Source organism: Rhinatrema bivittatum, chromosome 8 (genome assembly GCF_901001135.1).
Source record: "Rhinatrema bivittatum chromosome 8, aRhiBiv1.1, whole genome shotgun sequence".
NCBI classification, from domain to species: domain Eukaryota; kingdom Metazoa; phylum Chordata; class Amphibia; order Gymnophiona; family Rhinatrematidae; genus Rhinatrema; species Rhinatrema bivittatum.
This window is the reverse complement of record NC_042622.1, coordinates 159,849,167-159,870,904: the sequence shown is the minus strand read 5'-3', so window position 1 is coordinate 159,870,904 and position 21,738 is coordinate 159,849,167. Positions and strand designations below refer to the sequence as shown.

General features: G+C 40.2%; 1 protein-coding gene across 2 annotated transcripts in view; it reads right to left on the bottom strand.

Annotated features, from left to right (window-relative positions):
* Nucleotides 1-21,738, bottom strand: part of MEGF9 (multiple EGF like domains 9) — a 158,592-nt gene that overhangs the window by 106,880 nt on the left and 29,974 nt on the right. The window contains exon 2 of one of the 2 annotated variants that reach the window (XM_029614370.1): nt 18,268-18,484. In XM_029614370.1, coding sequence (XP_029470230.1) covers nt 18,268-18,484 — 217 coding nt within the window. The remainder of the gene's footprint in view (nt 1-18,267; nt 18,485-21,738) is intronic. The other variant, XM_029614371.1, reaches the window with a different exon arrangement.

The window sequence follows — 21,738 nt, the reverse complement described above, 5'->3', positions numbered from 1 at the left end:
CTTATGAGGGAATATTTTTGAGGAAATTTGTGCGAGAATTCTCACAGAGCTCCTAACTGTGAGGCAAACTGCAGCACAGGAAAAAAAAAAAAAAAAGAGACTGAAGGGATACCCCTGTGGCTCGAGGGATCACGGCATGCTGGGCATGCTCAGTGTGCCAGTCAAAAGTACTAGAAACTTTGACAGAAAAGTTTTCCATGATAGGGCTCTGTCCAGTGATGTCACCCCACATGTGAGGACTACCATCCTGCTTGTCCTGGGAGAAAATAATCTGTACCAATGAAATGTATACTTGATCACATAATTTCCACTATCCCAATAAACCTTCCTCAAATTCTGTTTCCTAAAACAAGAAAAACCTACTGCCATAAATACCATCTAAAATGGATTATATAACCACATTTTAAGAAATTGCTTAGTCTTAATAGGTGAATGGTCAGAGGTTTTTTGGGTATTAGAATAGGAAAAAGTGGACGTGAAGCCAATTCAGTGTACAGGTTAACGATACATAGCCCCATATGCTGAGAAAGAATGGCCAGCTGTAAATGCTATAAAATGGCTAAAAGGAAAAGTAGCAAAACAGAAAAACTTGAACTCCATAGCTAGGAGTTCAGCAAGTCTGCTTATAGTGGTGGGTGTCTGGAAACCTGTCAAAACGATGTGACAAACAGAATACAGATAGACTACAGAATTTGTACACAAGGCTTTAAGGCATAAAAGAAGAAGAAACAGGAAGTATGGTGGATTTCCAGGTTAAGCACTGAAACCAAAATAACTCCACAAGACAACCAGTCCCCAGTACCATTTCCTGTCCTCACAGAGATGACTTGTCATCACTGGAGAGAGTTAGAGGACGCTCTTGCAGGGAAATGACTGCTTATTGCCAGGCTAACAGTTTGCATATACATATATTTTGATTGGGGAACTTTAATTTTGCTTATTATATTTATAAGCTGTTTATAGTTATGTGTACAGTTATTCTATAAGTTAATGTCTAGGGATATATTTTACTGAGCAAATATACTTTTTACTTATTTAGTCATAAGTACTGACTGGGGCTAGTTATTTACATTAGGGAAGTTGATATTTTTCCTTGTGGTCTAGTAACCCCGTCCCCACTCATCACCACCCATGACTTTTAGCATCACAAACTAGTTATCACGAGATCTGCTATCACAATCATGTTCCAGGGAAAGAGGGAAGGTGAGTATACAGTTAATGTGCACATGCCCAGTTGGTCCGGCCACAAAGATTGGTATTCACTCAACTGTTATATCAGACAAAGGTTATTAGAGTAGTGGATTAACGAGCTGGGACAGTATCAAGTTTCTGTCTTGAGCTGCAGCTACATTTATTTATTTATTTAGGGTTTTTATATACAGACATTCTCGATATACATATCAAATCAAGTCGGTTTCCATATAACAAAACTGTAGCCGGTAAGGCGTTACATTAAACAATAGACAAAGTATTGAACAGAGAACGTGCAGTGTAACATTAAACAAACAACAAATTATTGAACAAAAGAATGACTCCCCTGCCTGAAGCTGGTGGATTTATGTGGCAGTGTCTGGGCATGTGGGGTGCTGTTGTCTGCCTGCTGTCAGTTCAATAAGCAGACCACCCTGCAGCAGGAGGTGGCTGTCCTCCATCAGCAGGTGGAGATCCTCCTGATCAGGCTATCCAGCAGAGGGATACTACTCAGAGTTAGTGTCAGGCAGCTGTGGAGGCACATGGTCATGCAAAGATACAGCACCTCATTTCCTGCCAAAAGATGGGCCTCACCTCCAACCCAGTAAAAACGTTTCCCACATTACTTGCAGCCAATCCTGAGATGATGATTGGAACATTTGCAACTCCAATGAGGGTTCTGCACTTATTAGGGTGCGCACCCTGAACAAGTGTGATAGTGAGGATGAAGAACTGGACCTTGAGAAAACGACCACAAAGGGTAAAAGGAGAAAAAAAAAGGCTTTCAATTAACCCCTGAGTTGGGGTAGGGGACAGTTCCCTCTAAGCCGAGTGTGAGCGATTGCTCACATATTTTGTAGCATTGTTCACAGGTTTTACATGGGCACTATATACAGAAATGCAAAGCTAATACTAGCACTAAAAAAATTGTTGGTTTAAAAAAAAAAAAAAAATTGTTGCTCATCCAAAAAATGTTTGCAATTAATCACTCCTTGCAGGAAGCACTGCTAGGGGGATCACTGTCATAGCACAGAAGTTACTGCAGCCCCTTAGGGGAAGAGGCAGCAAATGGAGAGAAGCTTAAACCACAGAACAGTGTTAATTGGAGTGTCCCAGGGATCGGTTCTGTTCAATATCTTTTTGAGCAACATTGAGGAAGGGATTGAAGGTAAAGTTTGTCTATTTGTGGATGACACTACGACCTGCAGAGTGGACAAACTTGAAGGGGTAGAGAGAATGAAAAATGATTTAAGAAAGCATGAAGAGTGGTCAAAGATTTGGCAGATGGAGAAATGCCAAAAGTAGAGTCATGCATCTGGGCTGCAGTAATTCAGAAGAGTTGTATGCGATAGAGGAATGAAAGACTAATATGCCTAGAATGGGAGAAGGACCTTGGAGTGATAGGGTCTGGCAATCTGAAGGTGACAAATGTGATAAGGCGATAGTGCTCAAGCCAGAAAAATGCTGGGCTGCAAAGAGGAATAACCAGCAAGAAAAAGAAGGTGATGCTGCCTTTGTACAGGTCTTTTGCGAGGTCTCATCTAGAATACTATGTTCAATTCTGGAGCCCGTATCTCAAAAAGGATAGAGACAGGATGGAGATTGTCCAGAGAAGGGTGAGGTGGGTCCAACACTGCTTGTCTTAACTTAGCCGGATATTTAATTCTATTGAAAAGAGAACCAAAAAGAATCAATTCCTAATAAACTTCCATTGCTCCTCCCATGTGACAGGGGCCAGTCAATGGCACCGATAGCCCCTGTCACATGGTAAGGGCAAAAGGCCATCGGAGCCTGATTCCTCCTGGGTCCCCCGCTGGACCACCAAGTATTTAGAAAAGGTTTTTTTTTTTTTGGGGGGGGGGGGGGGGGGTGTTTCAGCTCAGGACAGCCGGAAAAAAAAAAAAAAAAAGCATTCAGAACCCAATACCGGAAACGAGTCCAGTACCAATTCACATCTCTAGGTATAACTGAACTTTGCTGAGAGCGGTTTAGAGCATGAAATAGAATAGTTCTGGAGGCAGTTTTGGGTAGCCCTCAGTTGCAAGATACAGACAGACATTTTCACATAGACTTTGTAGCTAATTTTGAAAATTTGTGTAGGATGCTAAGAAATGGTACAATAGCATACCTACTTTTAAAAATACCATGTATGCATTCTGTTTTACTCCTGAATAAAATTTATGTTTTATGATTGTGAGTGTGAATGTGGTATGAGTGTAAATGACATAGGGATTTTAGATGTTATATGTGTGTGATTTAATTAAATAAATATTTATGAAAAGTAAATACAGGTATACATTGTATGTTTAATCAAGTATGACCAATACCTGTGGGATAGCCCAAATATTGTGATATATATTATGATTGTTACTGTAATTTGACTTAATTTTTTGTGGTAAATCACATTGGAAGACTTGTCTGGAAGCAGATTAATAAATGATATCAAATAAACAAACAAGCAAACAAAAAACAAACAAACCTAAACACACCCCTGGGAATGTTTTATTTTAGCCTGGCTACAAGCATGTGTGTACTTTTAGAAATTCTGAAGGTGACAATTTCTAGATAGGCCAATTTACCCAAGGAAACTGCTTTGAAAATTGTTCTTCTTGTGCATTTGATCTGCCTGACTTGTAATTTTTCATGTAATTATAACCCCTTCCCTACACTTACTGTAGAATGTACAGAATCCAGCAAAAATGAGCTATAAGTTACTTCATTATCATTTCAAAACTTCTGATAAGCAACAGTACAGACCTTACAAAGAGCATTTCAAATCAATGTTCACTCAAAGATAAGATACAAATGAGGAAATATTTTTGGATATCTGCTCTGTAACATATAGATCACTTCAGAATTAGCCTACTAGAGCAAAACTATTCATTTGTTAAATAAATAAAAAGGTGACCTATTTTATAATTAAAGATTCTCCAAGATCAAGCAGTCTTTACACATGGAGACATCATCCAGTGAAAATGGTATGGGAAAACGTATGTCAAAAGTTTCTAACACTTTGACCTTGCCTCACTGGACATGCCCATGTATGGCATTTACCATGCATCCATACAATGACTGGGACTTCCTTCCAAATGCTGCCTCCACAGCTTTACATTTGGATAGCTTGCAAGAACTGGCACGTTAATGGACAAAAGATTCACCGGAGACAAGCCAAATACCATGCACTTAGAGCAAAGGCAAACAGTTTACAAAACTAGGAAGGAAGTTTTATGTCAAAAATGTATTAAATATTCCTATATCAAAAACAAGTAAAATACCTATGTATCTAGACAAATTAAAGTTTACAGTACCTAGTCTTGTAACAGAAAAACTAGCCATTGATGATTTTGGCATGCCTAGAAAGGGAAAACTAACATTACAGAAACTGCAATAGAGCAGAGATAGGCAACTCCAAACCTGGAGTGCTATAAACATAAACTGGTTTTCAGGATATCCATAATAAATATGTATGGTATGCAACTATTTCTTACACATATTCATTATGGATGCTCCAAAACCCCGACTTGTTTGTGGTATTCTAGGACCAGAGTTGCCTACCTCTATGGTAGTAGTTTATAAAATCATGAAGGGTATGTAACAGGTAAATAAGGAATTGTTTACTCTTTCAAATAGTACTAAGACCAGGGGACATGCCTTGAAAACTAAGAGGTAGCAGATTTAAAACAGATTTAAATATTTTTTCACTCTGAACAATTAAACTCTAGAATTTAATGCTGGAGAATATAGTCAAGGAATCTAGAACTGCTGGGTTTAAAAAAAAGCTCCTGGAGGAAGAGCAAGATTGCTTACTGTAAAGAGTTTTCCAGCGCTAGCAGGATGAATTAGACATGATCTGTGGGTGATGTCATAGGTGGCACTAGATAGAACTGTCTTTCCAAGCTAGTAAAGCTTTGAGCATATGCCGGAGTTCACACATGGTCGTTGCTTCTAGAATCAACTCCGTCTGTATCCAGGCTGATAGAGTAAGATAGTCTGCTGTCCAGGGAAGAGGGTGGGAAACACCGATTACAGTAAGCAAACTTGCTCTTCCTCCAAGAACTTGTACAAACTTTTTTTTTTTTTTTTTTTTTTTTTTTTAAACTCAGCAGCTCTAGATTCCTTTTTCTTTTCCACTGATAAGCAGGGCTGAATTGGACATGGTTTGTGGGGAGTCCCAATCTGAGGTTTATAGTGGAACAGTTATGTTAAGCAATCTGGACTCCAGCGTAGATAGCTATTTGTGAATAAGATAGTGCAGTACTACTTTCCTCACTGTGCTGTCTGTCAAGGCTAGACAGTAATGTGAGGTGAAGGTATGCACCAAGAACCTGGTGGCAACCTTATAGATATCCTCGACTGGAACATCTCTGAGGTGTACAATGGAAGAGACAGCTGCTCGAACCTGGTGATTCTTTACTGGGTTAGCGAGATCCAGTTCAATCGTCAAATAGCAATGTTGTATGCATCTTATAATCCAGTTGAAAAAGTTGTCTGTTACACTTACCCCTAGCATGTTAGGATTGTATGAGATGAGCTGGGAGTCTCTTCTGTGAGGTTGAGTATGGCATTTATAATACGCCAATGCTCTCTTACAGTAATGTGTGAAATGTCTTCTCTTATGGTTATGAGATTTTGGATAAACTATAGGGAGTACAATGAACTGGTTTAAATGGAATGCAGAAACTAGTTTTGGCAGAAACTTTGTGTGAGCTCTTAGTGCTATTTTTTCTACTTTGATGTCTATTAAGTGAGAAGTAATACAAAGCCACAAAGTCAACAAGATCATATAAGAGAAAAATGCCTTGAAATTCAAACTTGTACCTTGCATAAAATCTCACAAGTTTTACAAATTATATCTCATGCACATCCCATTCATACCAGATATACATAAACACACCAAACACACACACCAAAAGGTAAGGCAGCCAAATATCCATGATACAGAAAAAAATAATCTCAGAAATTCAGATACCTACTTCCCTTTCAAGATGGTTTCCCAAAGATGAAAATAGCCTCTCTGAGACATGATGGCCCTCCTCCCAAACATTTCCTGTTTCCTTAACCTCTCCAAAGTTGCATGGCGCAACATCAAAAAAGGTACATAAGAGTTGTTCCAATGTAACAGAATTAACTTCTACAAGGACTTCTTTAACTTCCACCCCCACCTTTTTAGCTGGTCGGGATGGAAAAATATATAATTATGTCCCCCATACTTTAGGACACATTTACATGGGAACCTAAGCATGAAGGAGGCACCTACTGCTAAAGCTTCCTGCTTTAAAGCTAAAAAGTTCTCTCTTTTTTGCTGTGTCTCTTTTGTTAGGTCCGGGAAAATTCTAAAGCGAGATCCCATGAATAAAACTGATTTTGTTTCTTTAAAGAGGCACTCATAATTTCTCCCATATCATTTTCATTGTAGAAAGATAATAATGCTTTCTCCACAATCTCATACGTGGAAGATTCCAGGAAATCTGTTAGATTTTCGAATACATTTGGAGCTGATTGTATTTGCTGATTTCTCCTTGTTGGCAAGAAATAAAACTCCACCCCTAGAAAAAGTTTCAGGGGAAATCTCTAAAATTTCTTGAAAATACCACTTCACGGTGATTCTGGGAATTTCTCCAATGATCCTAGGAAAGTTTATTACTCTCAAATTTAGATGCCTCAGCCTATTTTCTATATTTTTGATTTTTCTCTTAGCTGCTCCACAATCTTGAATTGTTGTCTGAACTTCTTTAACCTGTTTTACATCATTTTCCAAGCTCAAAAATTTCTCAGTCACTTCCAGCTTATAACCATCAAAGTTCTTATTCAATAAATCCAGCTGGCAGGAAACAGTATTAATCTTTACCGAATATTCAGCTATCGACTTTGCCATTGCCGATGACAATTTCTACAAACAGTCTAAAGTGACTACTTCTGGCTTTTCTAAAGTTATCTCACCGTCAGTGTAGGGAAGAGGCTCCTGCCCACGAGTCTCACTCCTGGGCTCTGCCGTTCTTCTCTTCTTCCCAGTTAACTCTCACTGAGGGAACTCTCTCCATGTTCCATGGAGGTTTACGCTAGTCCGCTCGACGTCGCCCCTTCAGACTGCAGCACGGGAGTTTCCACTTCGGGACTCTTGGGTAGTCGCAGCATCGAAGTGGCTCGCACAGCCGGTGGGAGTCGATTGTCCAGCGGGCTGAGGGAAACCTCTTAAGAGGTCGGGTCACATTCTCCCCTCTGTGACCAGACAGCCGGACCTCTCAGCTCGATTCCTTCTGATTTAGGGATGCATTGAGATATTGTCTTCTGCCCTGTAGATATCGCCGAGACAGAAGGGTAAGTCCTTACCCTTCCTTTGCGCTTTGGAGGCATTTTTCTTAGGAAAATCAGTTTAAAGAGGAAAAAAGCGCCAGAGCGTTTTCAATGCGTCCGCTTAGGTTGCCATCTTAGAGAAAAATTTTTTTCACCCAACGCACAATTAAGCTCTGGAATTTGTTGCCAGAGGATGTGGTTAGTACAGTTAGATTAGCTGGGTTCACAAAAGGTTTGGATAAGTTCTTGGAGGAGAAGTCCATTAACTGCTAATAATCAAGTTTACTTAGGTAATAGCCACTGCTATTAACTGCATCAGTAGCATGAGATCTTCTTAGTGTTTGGGTACTTGCCAGGTTCTTGTGGCCTGTTTGGCTTCTATTGGAAACAGGATGCTGGGCTTGATGGACCCTTGGTCTGACCAGCATGGCAATTTCTTATGTTATGTTCTCATATCTTTAAAGGGAGATTTTTTGGCCTTTTAGGTGGCTTACAATCCATAAGGGATTAGTGACATTAAAATCCCCCCCCCCTAGAAAAAAATACATAGCCCTTCCAAGCAAGCAGTGACCAAGGTAGTAAAAGGTTTATGAGAGAGTACCGATTAGGAGCATAAATGTTGGCAAAGAGAACCCTCACCCTGAATAAAATACCTGCAACCAAAATAAATCTGCCCTCAGGGTCAAAATCAAATGATAGGGATTTATTAATCAATATTGCCACTCCCCTCTGTCTTGTGGAAAAAGAGGCATAGAAACCTTGGCCAACCCATTCCCCCAAAGTTTAGCATGTTCTATATCAAGATGTGTTTCTTGAAGAAAAGCTACTTCTGTTTTTTGTTTCTTTAATTCCTTTTAACTGGTGAGTGAAGCCTGTCAACATTAAGGGACGTTAGGGTGACTATGGTCATGGTTTCTAAAGAATGAAACCATAATCAAATGCAGAAAAACATAAGTATCTATGTAGCCCAAGGGGGCCCTCCAACCTAGGCCTTCCCCGCTAAACATAGCATTAGGCTCCTTACACACTTCACTGTTCCAGCAAGTCTGAGGGGCATAAACCAGCTCAACCACCCAGGTGACCACTGATTTCCAGCACACACAAACATTTCCACCCACACATCCAAATCCACACAACAAAAAACAAGCAATTTAGAAAACCATCCCTTCCCAATAGAACTGTCCAAGATCCAAGGTGGAGCAGGTCCGTGGAATCCTCTGGCTCTATGTGGTTCCTTCCCTAGGGACCAATTCTTAACACCACCCGATCATCCAAGGACCTCCTGGATTCAGCAGTGAGTTTCCAATTTTGCCCATGAACTAAGCTAACACTTTGAGCAAGAAAGCACATTTATGAAAAAACAAAGTTGAAAAGCATAGAATGCAACAATAAGAGCATGAAAGCGCCAATGCTTTAAAATAGTCATGTGGGCTATGCGTGAAAACCACAAAAAATATTGTAGCTGGCCACATTATACCATAACTCTGGATATAGTCATAGTCTCTTAACAAGATATGCCAAAATCCAGTAAGTTGCATCATACTAACACAGGGCAGCAAACATGAGAGAACAAAAAGGAAAGAAAAGTTAATGTGCCACGTAGCATTATAAAAGACAAGGGAATTTGGGCAACCCAACTTGTTAAACTTAAGGTCAAAAGACAAAAAGATCTTCCTACTGTTGCTTTCCTTATTGTGCAGACAGCAAAAGAATTCAGTTAAGACCCCAAGACAAGTAAAAACGTCAAGTCATATAGCAGAAGCGGCACTATGGAGGTCTTGAGATCAGGCTACTGCGTCCATGAAAGCCTGCACCTCAGCTCTTGTAGCGAGCACCTTAGTTTCCCCTTGATAGAAGACCTTAAGTCTGGCAGGGTATTGTAGTGCAAATGTTATCCCCTTATTTAATACCTGTGTGCAGTATGGGGTAAATTCTTTCCATGAGGCCAGGACCTTTAGCTGAAAAAAAAAAAAAATCATGAAAACAAATTGATTTTTGCTATCTTAAGACCTTCATTTTGCAATAGGCATAATAATTTGAGTTTATCCATGTAATTGAGATATTTTACGCTAACTTGATGTGGCCGTGCCTGGTCAGGCCCACCAGCCCCTCCAATCGATGCGCATGTTCAACCAAAACAGCCCTCTCCGTGACATTAATTTTCAGTGCTTCTGGAAGCCAACTTTCACAAAATTTCAGAAAGGCTTCTCCCGACACCGTTTCAGGGATTCCTATGATCTGCAGGTTATTATGCCTGCTTCTGTTTTCTAATTCATGAAGATTTTCTTCTTGTAATGTAAGAATAGCTCCGTCTACTGCTTCCAGACGCTCATCATGCGCCATTATACGGGTGTTCATGCCAGAAAGTGAAGAATTATAGGCCTCTACCTGATCCTGGAGCTCAACTACCGATGACTATATTTTCATCAATTGCTCACAGATAGCCGCTGAGACCACCTTTGTAAGTACTTGCAGAAGGGTTTCAGAGATTTTCACTACAAAATTGTCCATTAACACCTTCATAAAAGCAGGTAGTTATTTGTTGGCAATGATTGTGTCATAGCAGCAAAAAATTAAGATTCTGCTGCTGAATCCTAGGGAGACTTACTATGGAGCGTTCGCGCAGAATGACATCACCAAACCCCAAGCTCTTAATACTACTTTATCATGAAAAAATTGCAGGTAAAGTGAGTAGTAAACCAGTGCTTGCAGCTCACTCACTTTGAGTAGAGGTAATAGCTACCAAGAATAGTACCTTCCGTGTCAGGTATTTCAGAGAAGCTAAATCCAGTGGTAAAAAGGGAGAATGTATGAGAATCAAGGTCTCAATGAACCAGTGGCTTATTCACAGGATGGTGCATATAAAGCAAACCCTTCATGAATCTGGATTTGAGAGGATGCAGAGATTAGTTTGTCATTGTCCATTATGTGGTAAATGACAGCAATGAGATGTATTTGGATCGATGCTACCGCCATATCAGAATGGGCTAGGCTATAGAGATAGAACAAAAGTTATAGGACCACAATTAAAGGGGTCTGTATGTGATGAGAATGAGACCAAGATGAGTAGCTTTTCCATTTGAAGGAGGAGCTACATTTTGTTGAAGGTTTCCTGGATAACAGGAGGACTTGTTGGATGGGTTTCAAGAAGGACCCATCTCTTCAAGACTGTTCAACATCCATGCTGTCAGGTGAAGGGAAGGAAGCATGGGGTGTAAGAACTCACCTTCTCGGGAAAGCAGAGAGGGGATGTTCCCTAAAGAAATTGGTGGATAGTTGAACGAGATATGCATACCAAGATTGTCTCTGCTAAGTTGGTGTTACAAAATCATTGCGTGCTCCCTCAGTAGTGTCTCGATTTTTCAAGATAAGTGGAATTGGAAGAAAAGCATACATGAGGCCTGTGTTCCAAGGTATCAAAATGCATCTTGGGCCTCTCGGAAGGGTTCAGTTGGTCGCAGCTGAAATAGTTTAGTTTTCTATTGTGCTTGATTTATTATTTATACTTTTTTAAATACCGACCTTCATGAAAAATATCAAATCAGATCAGTTTACAATGAACAGTGTGACAAGAAACCTTAACAAAAAACAAGTTGCAGGAAAGTTACAATAAAACAGGGGTACTGGGGTAGGGAGAAGACGACGCTAGCAGTGGAAAGAGTAACTTAGTAACAATAACGGTGCTGTAATAGTGACTTTGCTGAAGATTGTCTAGTTACCAGTCTAATATCCACGACCTATTCTATAACCTAGCTGGTGTTGGTTTAGTTACAGGAAGGCTTGATCACAAATAAGTTGATCCATGGTTGACCCCATGTATGGAAGAGATAGTCTGCTACTTCCTGGTGCAGTGACCATTCATGTGGGCTGATGATTCTGCTCAGTCTGTCTGCTATCATACTGTGGATACCTAGCAGGTAAGAAGCCTGAAGCATTGCATGGTTGTGGCCTGCCCATTGCTATATGCACAGGACTTCATGGCAGATGGTCCATGATCTTGTCCCCCCTTGATTGTTGACAGAGAACATGGCAACTTGATTGCCTGTTTGAATCATTATGCTTTTTCCTTGAGAATATTGCAAAAGGTTCTAGTAGATTTATTTAATACTGACTCTGCTGTCTTGTCCAAAAACCCTGCATCTTGTAGAGACCACTGTGTGCTCCCCATCCCAGCATGAAGGCATAGGTAAGCAGGACTATCTGATGTGGCAGCTGGTGGAGCTGGGCAGTGCCTTGTATTCTGGTCGGGTGGAGCCACCAGTGCATTTCCATTTTCATCTGAGGTGTGATGGAAACCTTGGATGAAAGGGGTTGTAGGAGTTGGTTCAAATTTATTTATTTAACACTTTTATATACCGAGGTTCTAGTAACAAAGTTACTAATCACTTCGGTTTACATACAACATTGAAATGACTTAAACATGAGTCTTACAGAGAACAGGGAAATGAAGAACTAGGATATAACTCATTTTAAACTTATTATGAAATAGATCATTTTAAATAACAGAAATAAAAAATACAAGAGATTAGGATCAAACATGTAACAAGCGATCAATCGTTGGCTAGAGAAATTTGTTATTGCATCTAGGATTATTAAGCAGTGGGAGACATAATGAATTGTCCAGGGTGGGTAGGAATGAGTAAAGTCAAAGCCAGGCATAGGCTTGGGTGAAAAGCCAAGTCTTGAGTCTTTTTTTTGAAGGTAATTGGGCATTGTTCGAGCCTAAGGTCTGAAGGGAGAGAGTTCCAATGGTTCGGGCCGGCTGGGAGAAGGCTCTTTTGTTTGAAAATGTTTTGATTGGAGGGGTTTTTAAAGAGCCTCTTTGTGCAGATCTCAAAGGACGGGAGGATGAATACAGCTGTAATGGGATCCTGAGGTCAAGATGGGAGGTTTTGTAGATAGATTTGTGGATGATTGAAAAAGTTTTGTAGAGGATTCTATATTTTATAGGGAGCCAGTGGAGATTCTTTAAAATTGGTGTAATGTGGTCCCTTTTGCTTGCTTTTGTTAGAATCCTAGCTGTGGCATTTTGTAGCATTTGGAGAGGTTTTAGGGAAATAGCTGGGAGACCAAGTAAAAGAGCATTGCAGTAATCAATCTTTGAAAATATGATTGCTTGCAGAACTGATCTGAAATCATGGGGGTGAAGTAGGGGTCTGAGTCTTTTTAATACTTGAAGTAGCATTCTTTCACAGTGTTGCTGATGAAGCTTTTGAAATTCAGTTGGTTATCCATGATGACTCCTAAGTTTCTGACCAGGGGAGATAAAGAAGGTGATGCCACTGGGTGAGAGTTAGAGAGTTGGTAGTTGCCAAATGTGACCAGAGACCCCATTACAGAAGCCTCATGTGCAGATGGGTTACAGGAACCACATGAATGGTAACAACCAGTGACCCAGAAGGACAGGCACCATCCGGGCTGTGGAAACAAGTCTTCAGTAAGTTTCCTGCCTCCCGGAAGAGAGAGTTTTGGTACAGTCCAGAGGTAAAATGGCTTGTTGTTGTACGGTGTCTATGATCACACAGATGAACTGTAGTCTGAGTGGGTTGAAGTACAGACTTCAGTACATTCAACACGAACCCCAAGGACCGTAGTGTCTAGATAGTAAGAGACAGATGGGAAAGCAGTGTGTCCCTGATAAGGGTGACCAACAGCTAGTCAATCCAGATATGAAAAACTTTGGATGCCCAGGTGTCATACGTGAGCTACTACTACTGCAACACATTTCATGAAGACATGCAGAGCTGAAGAGAGTACAAACAAAAGGACCTTGTACTGGTAAGTCCCCACCTTGAAGCACAGGTATGGCCAGTGAAAAGGATGAATGGGGATGTGAGTCTATGCATTCCTGAGACCTACAGAGCATCTCCAATACTCTTGTGGCAAGAAAGGGAGGACTGTCAGAGATCATTTTGAATTTCTCTTTGTGGAAATGGTAGTTGAGGTTTCCAAAGTCTAGAATTGTTTTCTTCAGACCAAAAAAATACAGGGAGTATAAATTTCTGATTTTGTAGGGTAGGTGTTATAGCCTGCATTACATTCTGCAAGATGAGTTGGGTCACTTCTTGTTGTAGTTGCAGCAGAGGGGTCAGGAGGAAGAATCACTGTTTGAGGGAGCACTGGCTGAATCTCAAAGTGTAGATGGTAACCCCTTTGAATGTTTTGCAACATCCAGCGGTCCCTAGTGATCAGTTTCCATTTTTTAAATTAAAGCTGAATCAGAGTTCCAAACTTTGTGTTAGAGCAAACAGTATCAAAAAAACTCTGCCCTGGTTTGCTACACTGCTTCAGCTTCATTTTTTGTTGCCTGTGTTCCCTGGGGCACCCCATGAGGAGCTTGCTGGGCAGATTGTCTTTGTGGCTGAAGCGGCAGAAAATGATACGGTCTATTGTCTTGCATAATACGATCTTTTGTAGGATATGTAAGCCTTTCTGGGTGGTAGGTTCAAATAAACTGAGGTAGAGAGGTTCTTTTATCTAGGCAACTTTTCCCTTAGTGTTTCACCAAACAAATTATCTCCCAAACAGGGATGGTTGGCTAGTTTCTCATGTACATGCTCCTCTTATCGAGCTCACCCTTAGCCTGGTCATACGTCATGCTCCAATGGAGACAGCTGAAGTCTTGCCATAGTATCCAATGATTAGTAGGTCCAAGAAAGCAAACTGGTCCAAGGTGGATATCAGCAACAAACACGAGTAGATGGATCGGTTGTAAACAAGATTTTATTGAAGCTTGCCCGACTCTGGCCGAGTTTCGCTCAAAGAGCTGCCTCAGGGGCTTTGAAGCCACTTCAATTGGCTTAAAACATCGCGTAGCAAAGTCAGAGGAGATCAAAACAGCTGGCTTATAACGAAAAATGTTTTTTACAAGTGCTTTTAAAACCACGTTTTAAAAGTATTGGTATTGCATACCGATTCGCCACTCATCATCCAATGATTAGTATACTATTCAAAGTAAATGGCAGACTGCCTCCTACAGGTCAGAGTGGGGGCAGAAAAAATTGCTCACAAGGAATTAAGGTTTTGTTTATTTTAATCCTTCATAAAATGTATTTAATATAAAATTGATGTTGGGAGATTCTGGTGGTCAGCATAGTGCCCTGAAAAATCTTCTTCCCAAAATCATACAAGAGAGACAGTGGTCTTTCCTCTGTGGGGGTATTTGAATAGTCTCTCTTTGCCTTTTTTCATCACACTTTACACCACAACCAAATTGTGTGACAGCTGAACTATGCCATGACCTGGTGATTTCCTGATCTGAAATTTAAGGTCCAGCTTATGAAATACTGTAGAAATGGAGACGGGAGATTCCCACATTTTCATCTGTAAGGTGTGTAAACACTTGATTAGTCAGTAGCACTGAAGGTTCGGCTGGGATTTCTAAGATTTTCAGAAACCGCATAACTTTTGCTCTGGATCAAAACAACTGAGAAGACTGTGGAGGACTGAGTTTCACAGGGTCCTCAGATGAATGGATGGATGTCACAGGAAGTAAGCTTTTTGTGTTCTGAAGAGGAAGAGGCAGTGAGGGGTGGAGTTCCTGGTTGTCCTCTTCCTGGAGAGGTGGGAAGAATCAGGTAAACTGGCAAGAATGTAGTTTCTCCTGGTTCAGGAATGAAAGATGCAAAGAAATTCTTAATGATATCTGTAATCTGGTCCATGGCCTGCTGGGAGCTTTAAGCTGGGGTAAGAAGTGAACCATCTTCCTCAGAGATCAGAATAGGGTCTTCTGTGACTGGATGATTAGATGTGAGCTGTCCAATAGAACAGCAGGAAGTCAAAGTCCCTGGGATAGGAGCTGTGCAATTGATAGATAAGTGGTGAAAGGGGGGGGGGGGGTGATGGGAAGGCAACAGCCTTAAGCTGAGCCTCCACTAAGGAAGCTCTGTATAATGTATTCAGCTGTGTTAGCAGCACCACCTTTAAAATCTCATACAAATAATGCTTCGCAGGGTGAACCGCCAGTAGTGGAAGAAGCTGCTCCCTTTCGTCTGACCTTATAGTAGCATCATCATCATCAGAGATCAGGTGCTGCATGGAGATGGAGGATTCTGTGATAACTTAATGCAGGATGGGTCAACTGGCCTTGTATGGCTGGTGTGTCATCTAAAGATATAGTAGATTTATGCATTGAGTGCAATGCGAAAGAGTGCGTGGTCTGCGCCTGTGCAAGCTTTTTTGGATGCATCAACAACTTGGACATCAAAAGGGGATCGATGCAGAGTTTGTCGGTGATGAGTGCATCAAGGCTCCATACACTGGGTGTGTCGACACAAGTGTCACCACGAGCATCGATGATTCCTGCATCGATGCATTGTGTTTCTTAGCCATCAGTTGATGTTTCTTGAATGCATCAGGCAGTGCAGTTTTGTTGATGCTTTATTGGCTTTTTCTTGTTCTGTATCGAGTGCTTTTGTTTCTTAGTTAGCCTAGACTCCACTTGCACAGAGTGCATTGAGGGTTCTCAGTGTTTTACTTCAGACTTATTTTTGTGTGTCCAATGAAAGAGGTCACAGCGGACTGCCCACCTTACACATTGATGCACTATGGGCCTCCATACCTGAGCAATCTGGACCAAAGTTGACACTGCAGGAGGAGAAGGAGAAGGAATGGCCACTATGACAGAGACCTGCTTTCTGAAGGACAAAGGGAAGCAATGTTAGTCACGCTTACCCTCTGGAAATGAGGCGACATGCAGCCACAGGCTGCACAGTTCACTTAGCCATGATTGGGACCCAAGCATTGATAGCAGAGATCATGGCCATCCATCTTGGACATGAGGCACCTGCAAGGCCTGGCCTTGAATCCACTGGTCAGTTTCTTAGGCATCTCTGCAAGATTTTTCTTTTTACTACTGAAAAGTACTGTTTGGGGCTCACTAAAGGTAATGAGGAGAGAATGAATAATTCTTGCAATTGAAGAGACAGTCACAGAGACATTAAGTGTCCATGCAGTACCACGGGCACTAACAGACTGAGGATATTCTAAAAGCAACGACTGCGCAGAACTCCCACACCTGCTCAGTAGAGCTCAAAGCTCTACTAGCTTGGAGAGACTGTTCTGCCCAATGCCACCTAATGACATCACCCACAGATCATGTCTATTTCAGCCCTGCTTATGGACAGAAAAAAGTCCATAAAGAATTAATAGCCAGGTGGTCTCAGGGAAATCCACCACCTGACCCTGGGAGTGAGCAACAAGGATTAGATGTATTCTTTGGAAACTGCCAGGTACCTTCCACCACTGTTGGAAACAGGGTTCAATGGACTTTTGGTCTGAGTCAGCATGGCACATCTTATGTTATCTCTGCTTATGGCTTTATTAAGAACCCATGTGAACTAGGGCATATAGTTTAGTTCTATTAATATCTCTTAGTACTAGAGAGCTATTAATAGAACTGTAAGAGTTCACAACAAGCAATCTGGTTTTAGGGAGAAACTGTATAATAAGCTTGTTGCCACATAATTGACAACCTGCCACAGAATCAACATTCCTGAAGCTTTCCTACCTCTTAATTCAATCTTCTGAAGAAAGCTACGGAGTACTTGACTGCCTTCTCTCTCAACTCTTGCTCTAGCCTCTCCAATCACAAACTTCCCCTGCAGGAAACCCTTTTCTTTCATACTTTTTCCCTTCCACCATTTCCTCCTATCCTTCAGTGAACAGGACTGGAAAGTAAAGTTGGAATGGACAGAGAAAGAAGTTAGAATTTTTGCTCTCTCAAAGATCTTATAAATCTTTATCAAACCAAAGATGATTTTGATACAAATCCTGGATGGCATTAAGTCCCTTTGGAAGAATTTCATCTTTATACAAAGGTTAATGCACTTGCATTAGTGGTCAACCATAAACCAACTACAATTTGGATGTGTTTTTGGAACTCTGCAACTGCTGGTATTCCACAGCTGGCAGATGGGGCATTAATTTTAATACATAGAATCCTTGACTGGCACTACTGCTGACAAGTTTCAGATGTGTGCTATTACAATCCTTTTTTGTCTCTCTTACCATAACACAATTACAGAGAAAGATATTGAAAGAAACTGCTGATACTCTGGGCATTTTTAGCATACCTTGCCATTTAGATGGATAACTTGTAAATAATCCATCTAAATGGCTTTGAATATGGACCTCACTATATACAATTTACCAAGTACAAAAATCAACTGTTTATCAAGTAAAGACACGTTACAAACTTAGCTATGAACTGTCACTTTTTTGTCTTATATTGAAATAATGTAATGGTCTTTTATATTTTCTTGAAAGTACTTTATGTCTCAGAGTATATAAGATACTTATCCATCTATCTCACAAGTTATCTGAGATATATTGTTTAAAAATAATAAATGGATTTCAATTTTAAAAACAGTTTCTTTTGCATAGTCTGTTTGAATTTCTATGCAGTTTTACCACAAATTGCTGTAGAATCTTGAAAACCTTGCCACAGAATTTACTGACCTCACTGCAATATCTTAAAATCTGTTGCAGGAAACTGGGGTCCTGACAATAATATATTATGCAGAAAGATGATCTAACCAATCACACAGCACCTCATTCAGTTCAAATTTTCCTATTCACAAGCTTTGCAAAATATTAAAAAAAACAAAAAACCAGAATGTGCCAATATGCAGCACTTTAAACCTTATTTTGTAATCTAAATTTTGGGGGAAAATACATAATATAAAACTATACAAAATGTCACAGTGTAGTTCCACAACTGATCCAATGAACAACCAGGTGAATATGACAAAAGTCTGAAGTTAAAAAAAGTTCTACACTTACCTCTCACAAAAACTAGTGGCAGCTCCTGTAGTACTGCAGTTACAAGGCAGGCAGAAGTTACTAGTCTGGTTCTGATAAAATCCCTCCTCACACATTTCGCAGTACACACCTATGTAACCTTGGGTGCATTCACATCTCCCAGTTGTCCTGTTACACTGACTTGCATTTAAACTTCCAATAGTGCTGCAGTTACACAAAGAACCTGCAAAAGAGAAACCTGGAAAATAATATGCTCAGGTCACATACCTACTTTAAGCTTGGAAGATGCCAGAAGCATTATTCTTGGGGATTCAGGCATCGTGCCTCACAGCATAGGGTTCTGCTGGAGTTAGCATGGTTTGCATATGTCAAACAGGATCTTTCTTCTGGGATAGAGTGTCAGACTGATACACTACATGGGCAATCACAGCAGAACTAAGGCACTTCACAGTGAAAGTCTCCCTTTCTGCCCAGTGGGGCCAATGCAATACAGCATGCTCAGCGGTTAGACGCACATTTTCAATATGCGAGAATAGCTTCCGATGCAAAAAAATGTGATTAGTGTGTCCACACCAGCGTGTAGCTACAAGCGCTCATCACGTGTAAGTGCCATGTTGATAAGGCTATCAGCTACTTCCCCAATGCAAACACTGTGCTCCCCACGCGCACATTTTAATAAGCAAAACTTAACACCAGCCCCAGAGCTGGCATTAAGTCTTCACCCACTCCAAGCCACCACAAAAAAAAAGAGTCAAAAATACTGCTTTTCTGTGGTTCCTCCTACTCGGGAGTAGGAGGAATCATAGAAAGCAGCATGAAAAAAAAAAATCTTGACTGCGATCAGGTTAGGAAAATGGATGCTCAGTTTACAAGGGTGTTTTCCTAACCTGTGGCTGTATGTGTGTATAATATATAATAGAAATTAGGCAATGTATATACAAAAAAGTATTCAATGAATATACCCAAAAGCTTACTGTGTGGGAAGAGAAGCACTAATGTGCAATATCTACTAACAGACTTGCAAAATTAAAACGGCACTTTAATACATTTAAATCAATAAAATTAATAGTCAACTATAAACTTAAATACATACTTGAAATGAAGTATGAGGTCCTCAGATAAACTACAAATGTGAGTCAAATACTATCAGTTACACAACAGAATGGACAGTTTATAGTACTGTAACAATATCAACAAAATGAAACATTTAGATAGGTTGTATCTGTATCATGTTACAGTGTTCAGTGCAATAACTAAGGAAAAGTAGCACTGCTCAGTCTAACTACAAATCAGCTTGTAACAAATCAATGGCTGAAAAACAATGTGAAAGAAGTACATCTACTGCCACTCTCCCTCTATCTGGACATAACAGACTAATCTACACACGTAAGTAACCACACAAAATTTCCACACATTGTTACTCATAACTCCTGCAAATGCTAGAATGGAAAAAAAAAATCAAAGATCTGGATGGAGTTTCCTGGATCTGGTATAAGGTCCCCAACACCACCCTTGTTTTGCCATGACAAGTTTCCTCAGGGGGATCCCCTGGAACAGAGAAGACCATACAGCATGAGTGCTGTTTTTCTAATTTACTTGCACAACATAAGAGCGAACAATGCTACCATGTTACTGCATGAAAAAGATTAATGTACAGAAACAAGGTCCATGGAAGTGAAAACTTGATTGAGGATTCCGAACCAGATGCAGGTCACCCAATGGTTCCGCACGTTAGTGAGAATCACTGATTAATCAGCCCTTATGTTCTGAGAAAAAAAAAATTTGATAGAGTGTGTAGATGCCATCACAACAAAATGGCACCACCACATCTTCAACTGAGGCTGATATTATATTTAAAAAAAAAAAAATAGGACTTGTTATTCCTGTGAAAAGTGATAACCAGGAGATTAAAGTGTCATCCTGCTGCCTTTAGTTTCAGGAACCAAAATGAGGCAAGCCACACAATGGCTTGCAAAACTATTTGACACCCCTCCCCCCCACACACACAGCCCAAAAGTCAGATGTGTGTGGAATACAAATGAAAAATTGTTCCAGACAGTATGTTTATTGCAAACTAGGATGCTCTTAAAGAAAGTTTTCAGTCACAATTCATTAGTTCTCTGCATTTTTTTAATACAATTAAATAAAAACTGAAAAATGCTGCTTGCATAAGTATTCAATCCCTGTGCTATGGAAGCTTCAAGTTTACACAGATGAAAGATACTGCCCTAACAAGTGGCTTACAATTGACCTCTATCTGTGAAAACCAAAACAAAACAAAAAACAAAAACAACAAAAACAAAACAAACACAACAAAAACAAAAAACAAAAAACAAAAAGAAAGTAAGTCAGCTTTTCTGGATTGGTCACACTGTGAATCTGAAGGAAAGCTGTGAGAATTAAGACCAAAGAGCATTCTAAGGAAATTAAAGGTAAAGTTATAGATATGCACAAGATAGGAAAAAGGCAACAAAATATCCAAATGCTTGGATATCCCAGTGAGCAATGTTGGAGCAATTGTGAAGAAATGGAAGCTGCATCATACCACCTAGACAAGGCCATCCTTCAAAACACAGTATCAGAGCAAGGAGGAGACTTGGGAGGGAAACCACAGAGAGGCCAACAATCACTTTGAAGAAGCTACAGAGTTCAGTGACAGACTGGAGTGGAGGTGCACCAATCAACCATATCGAGAGCTCTTCACAAAACCTTCCGGAAAAAAACTCAAGACTTGGCTTTTTGTCCAAGCCTTCCCTCAAGCATAACATCGCAACAGTGCTTTGATTTAGCTCAACTGACTAAATGAACAAATTCAGTAATTGCTAATTCTTCCATGTTCATTCTCCAGTTTTGTTTTGTTTTTTCTGTCCTTTATTTCCTGGCTACTCTAGCCTCCAAGTTCATTTTCCCTGTTATTTGTAACTGCGCTTCGGCCTTCTTGTTATATGTTTTTTTTTACTAAGTTAACCCCTAAGTTTGATGTAAACTGGCCTGATATGATGCCTGTCATGAAGTTCGGTATAGAAAAATGTTAAATAAATAAATAAATAAAAACTGCTCTGAATGGGAGGATGGCTATAAAGAATCCATTATTGAAGAAAAATAAACACAACAAAGCATCAGAGTGACCCAGCTAAAATGCGGGATAAGGTTTTGTGGTCAGATGAAAGAAAAAAATGGAGCTTTTTGGCCAAGATTCAAAATTTCGTGTGTGGCACAAACCTAACCCTGCCCATTCCTCAGCAAACACCTTCCCAACAGTAAAATACAGGAGTGGCAGCATCATGTGGGGATGATTTTCCTCAGCGAGGACTGGACATCTTGTTAAAATTGAAGGACAGATGAATGGTGCAACATATAGGGAGATATGGCAAGTCAACCTGCTTCAATCTGCTAAAAAACTAAAATTTAGGAGAAAGTTCACTTTTCAACAGTACAATGATCCCAAGCACAAAGCCATAGAAACCAGGAGTAGTTTAATATTAAAAAGAT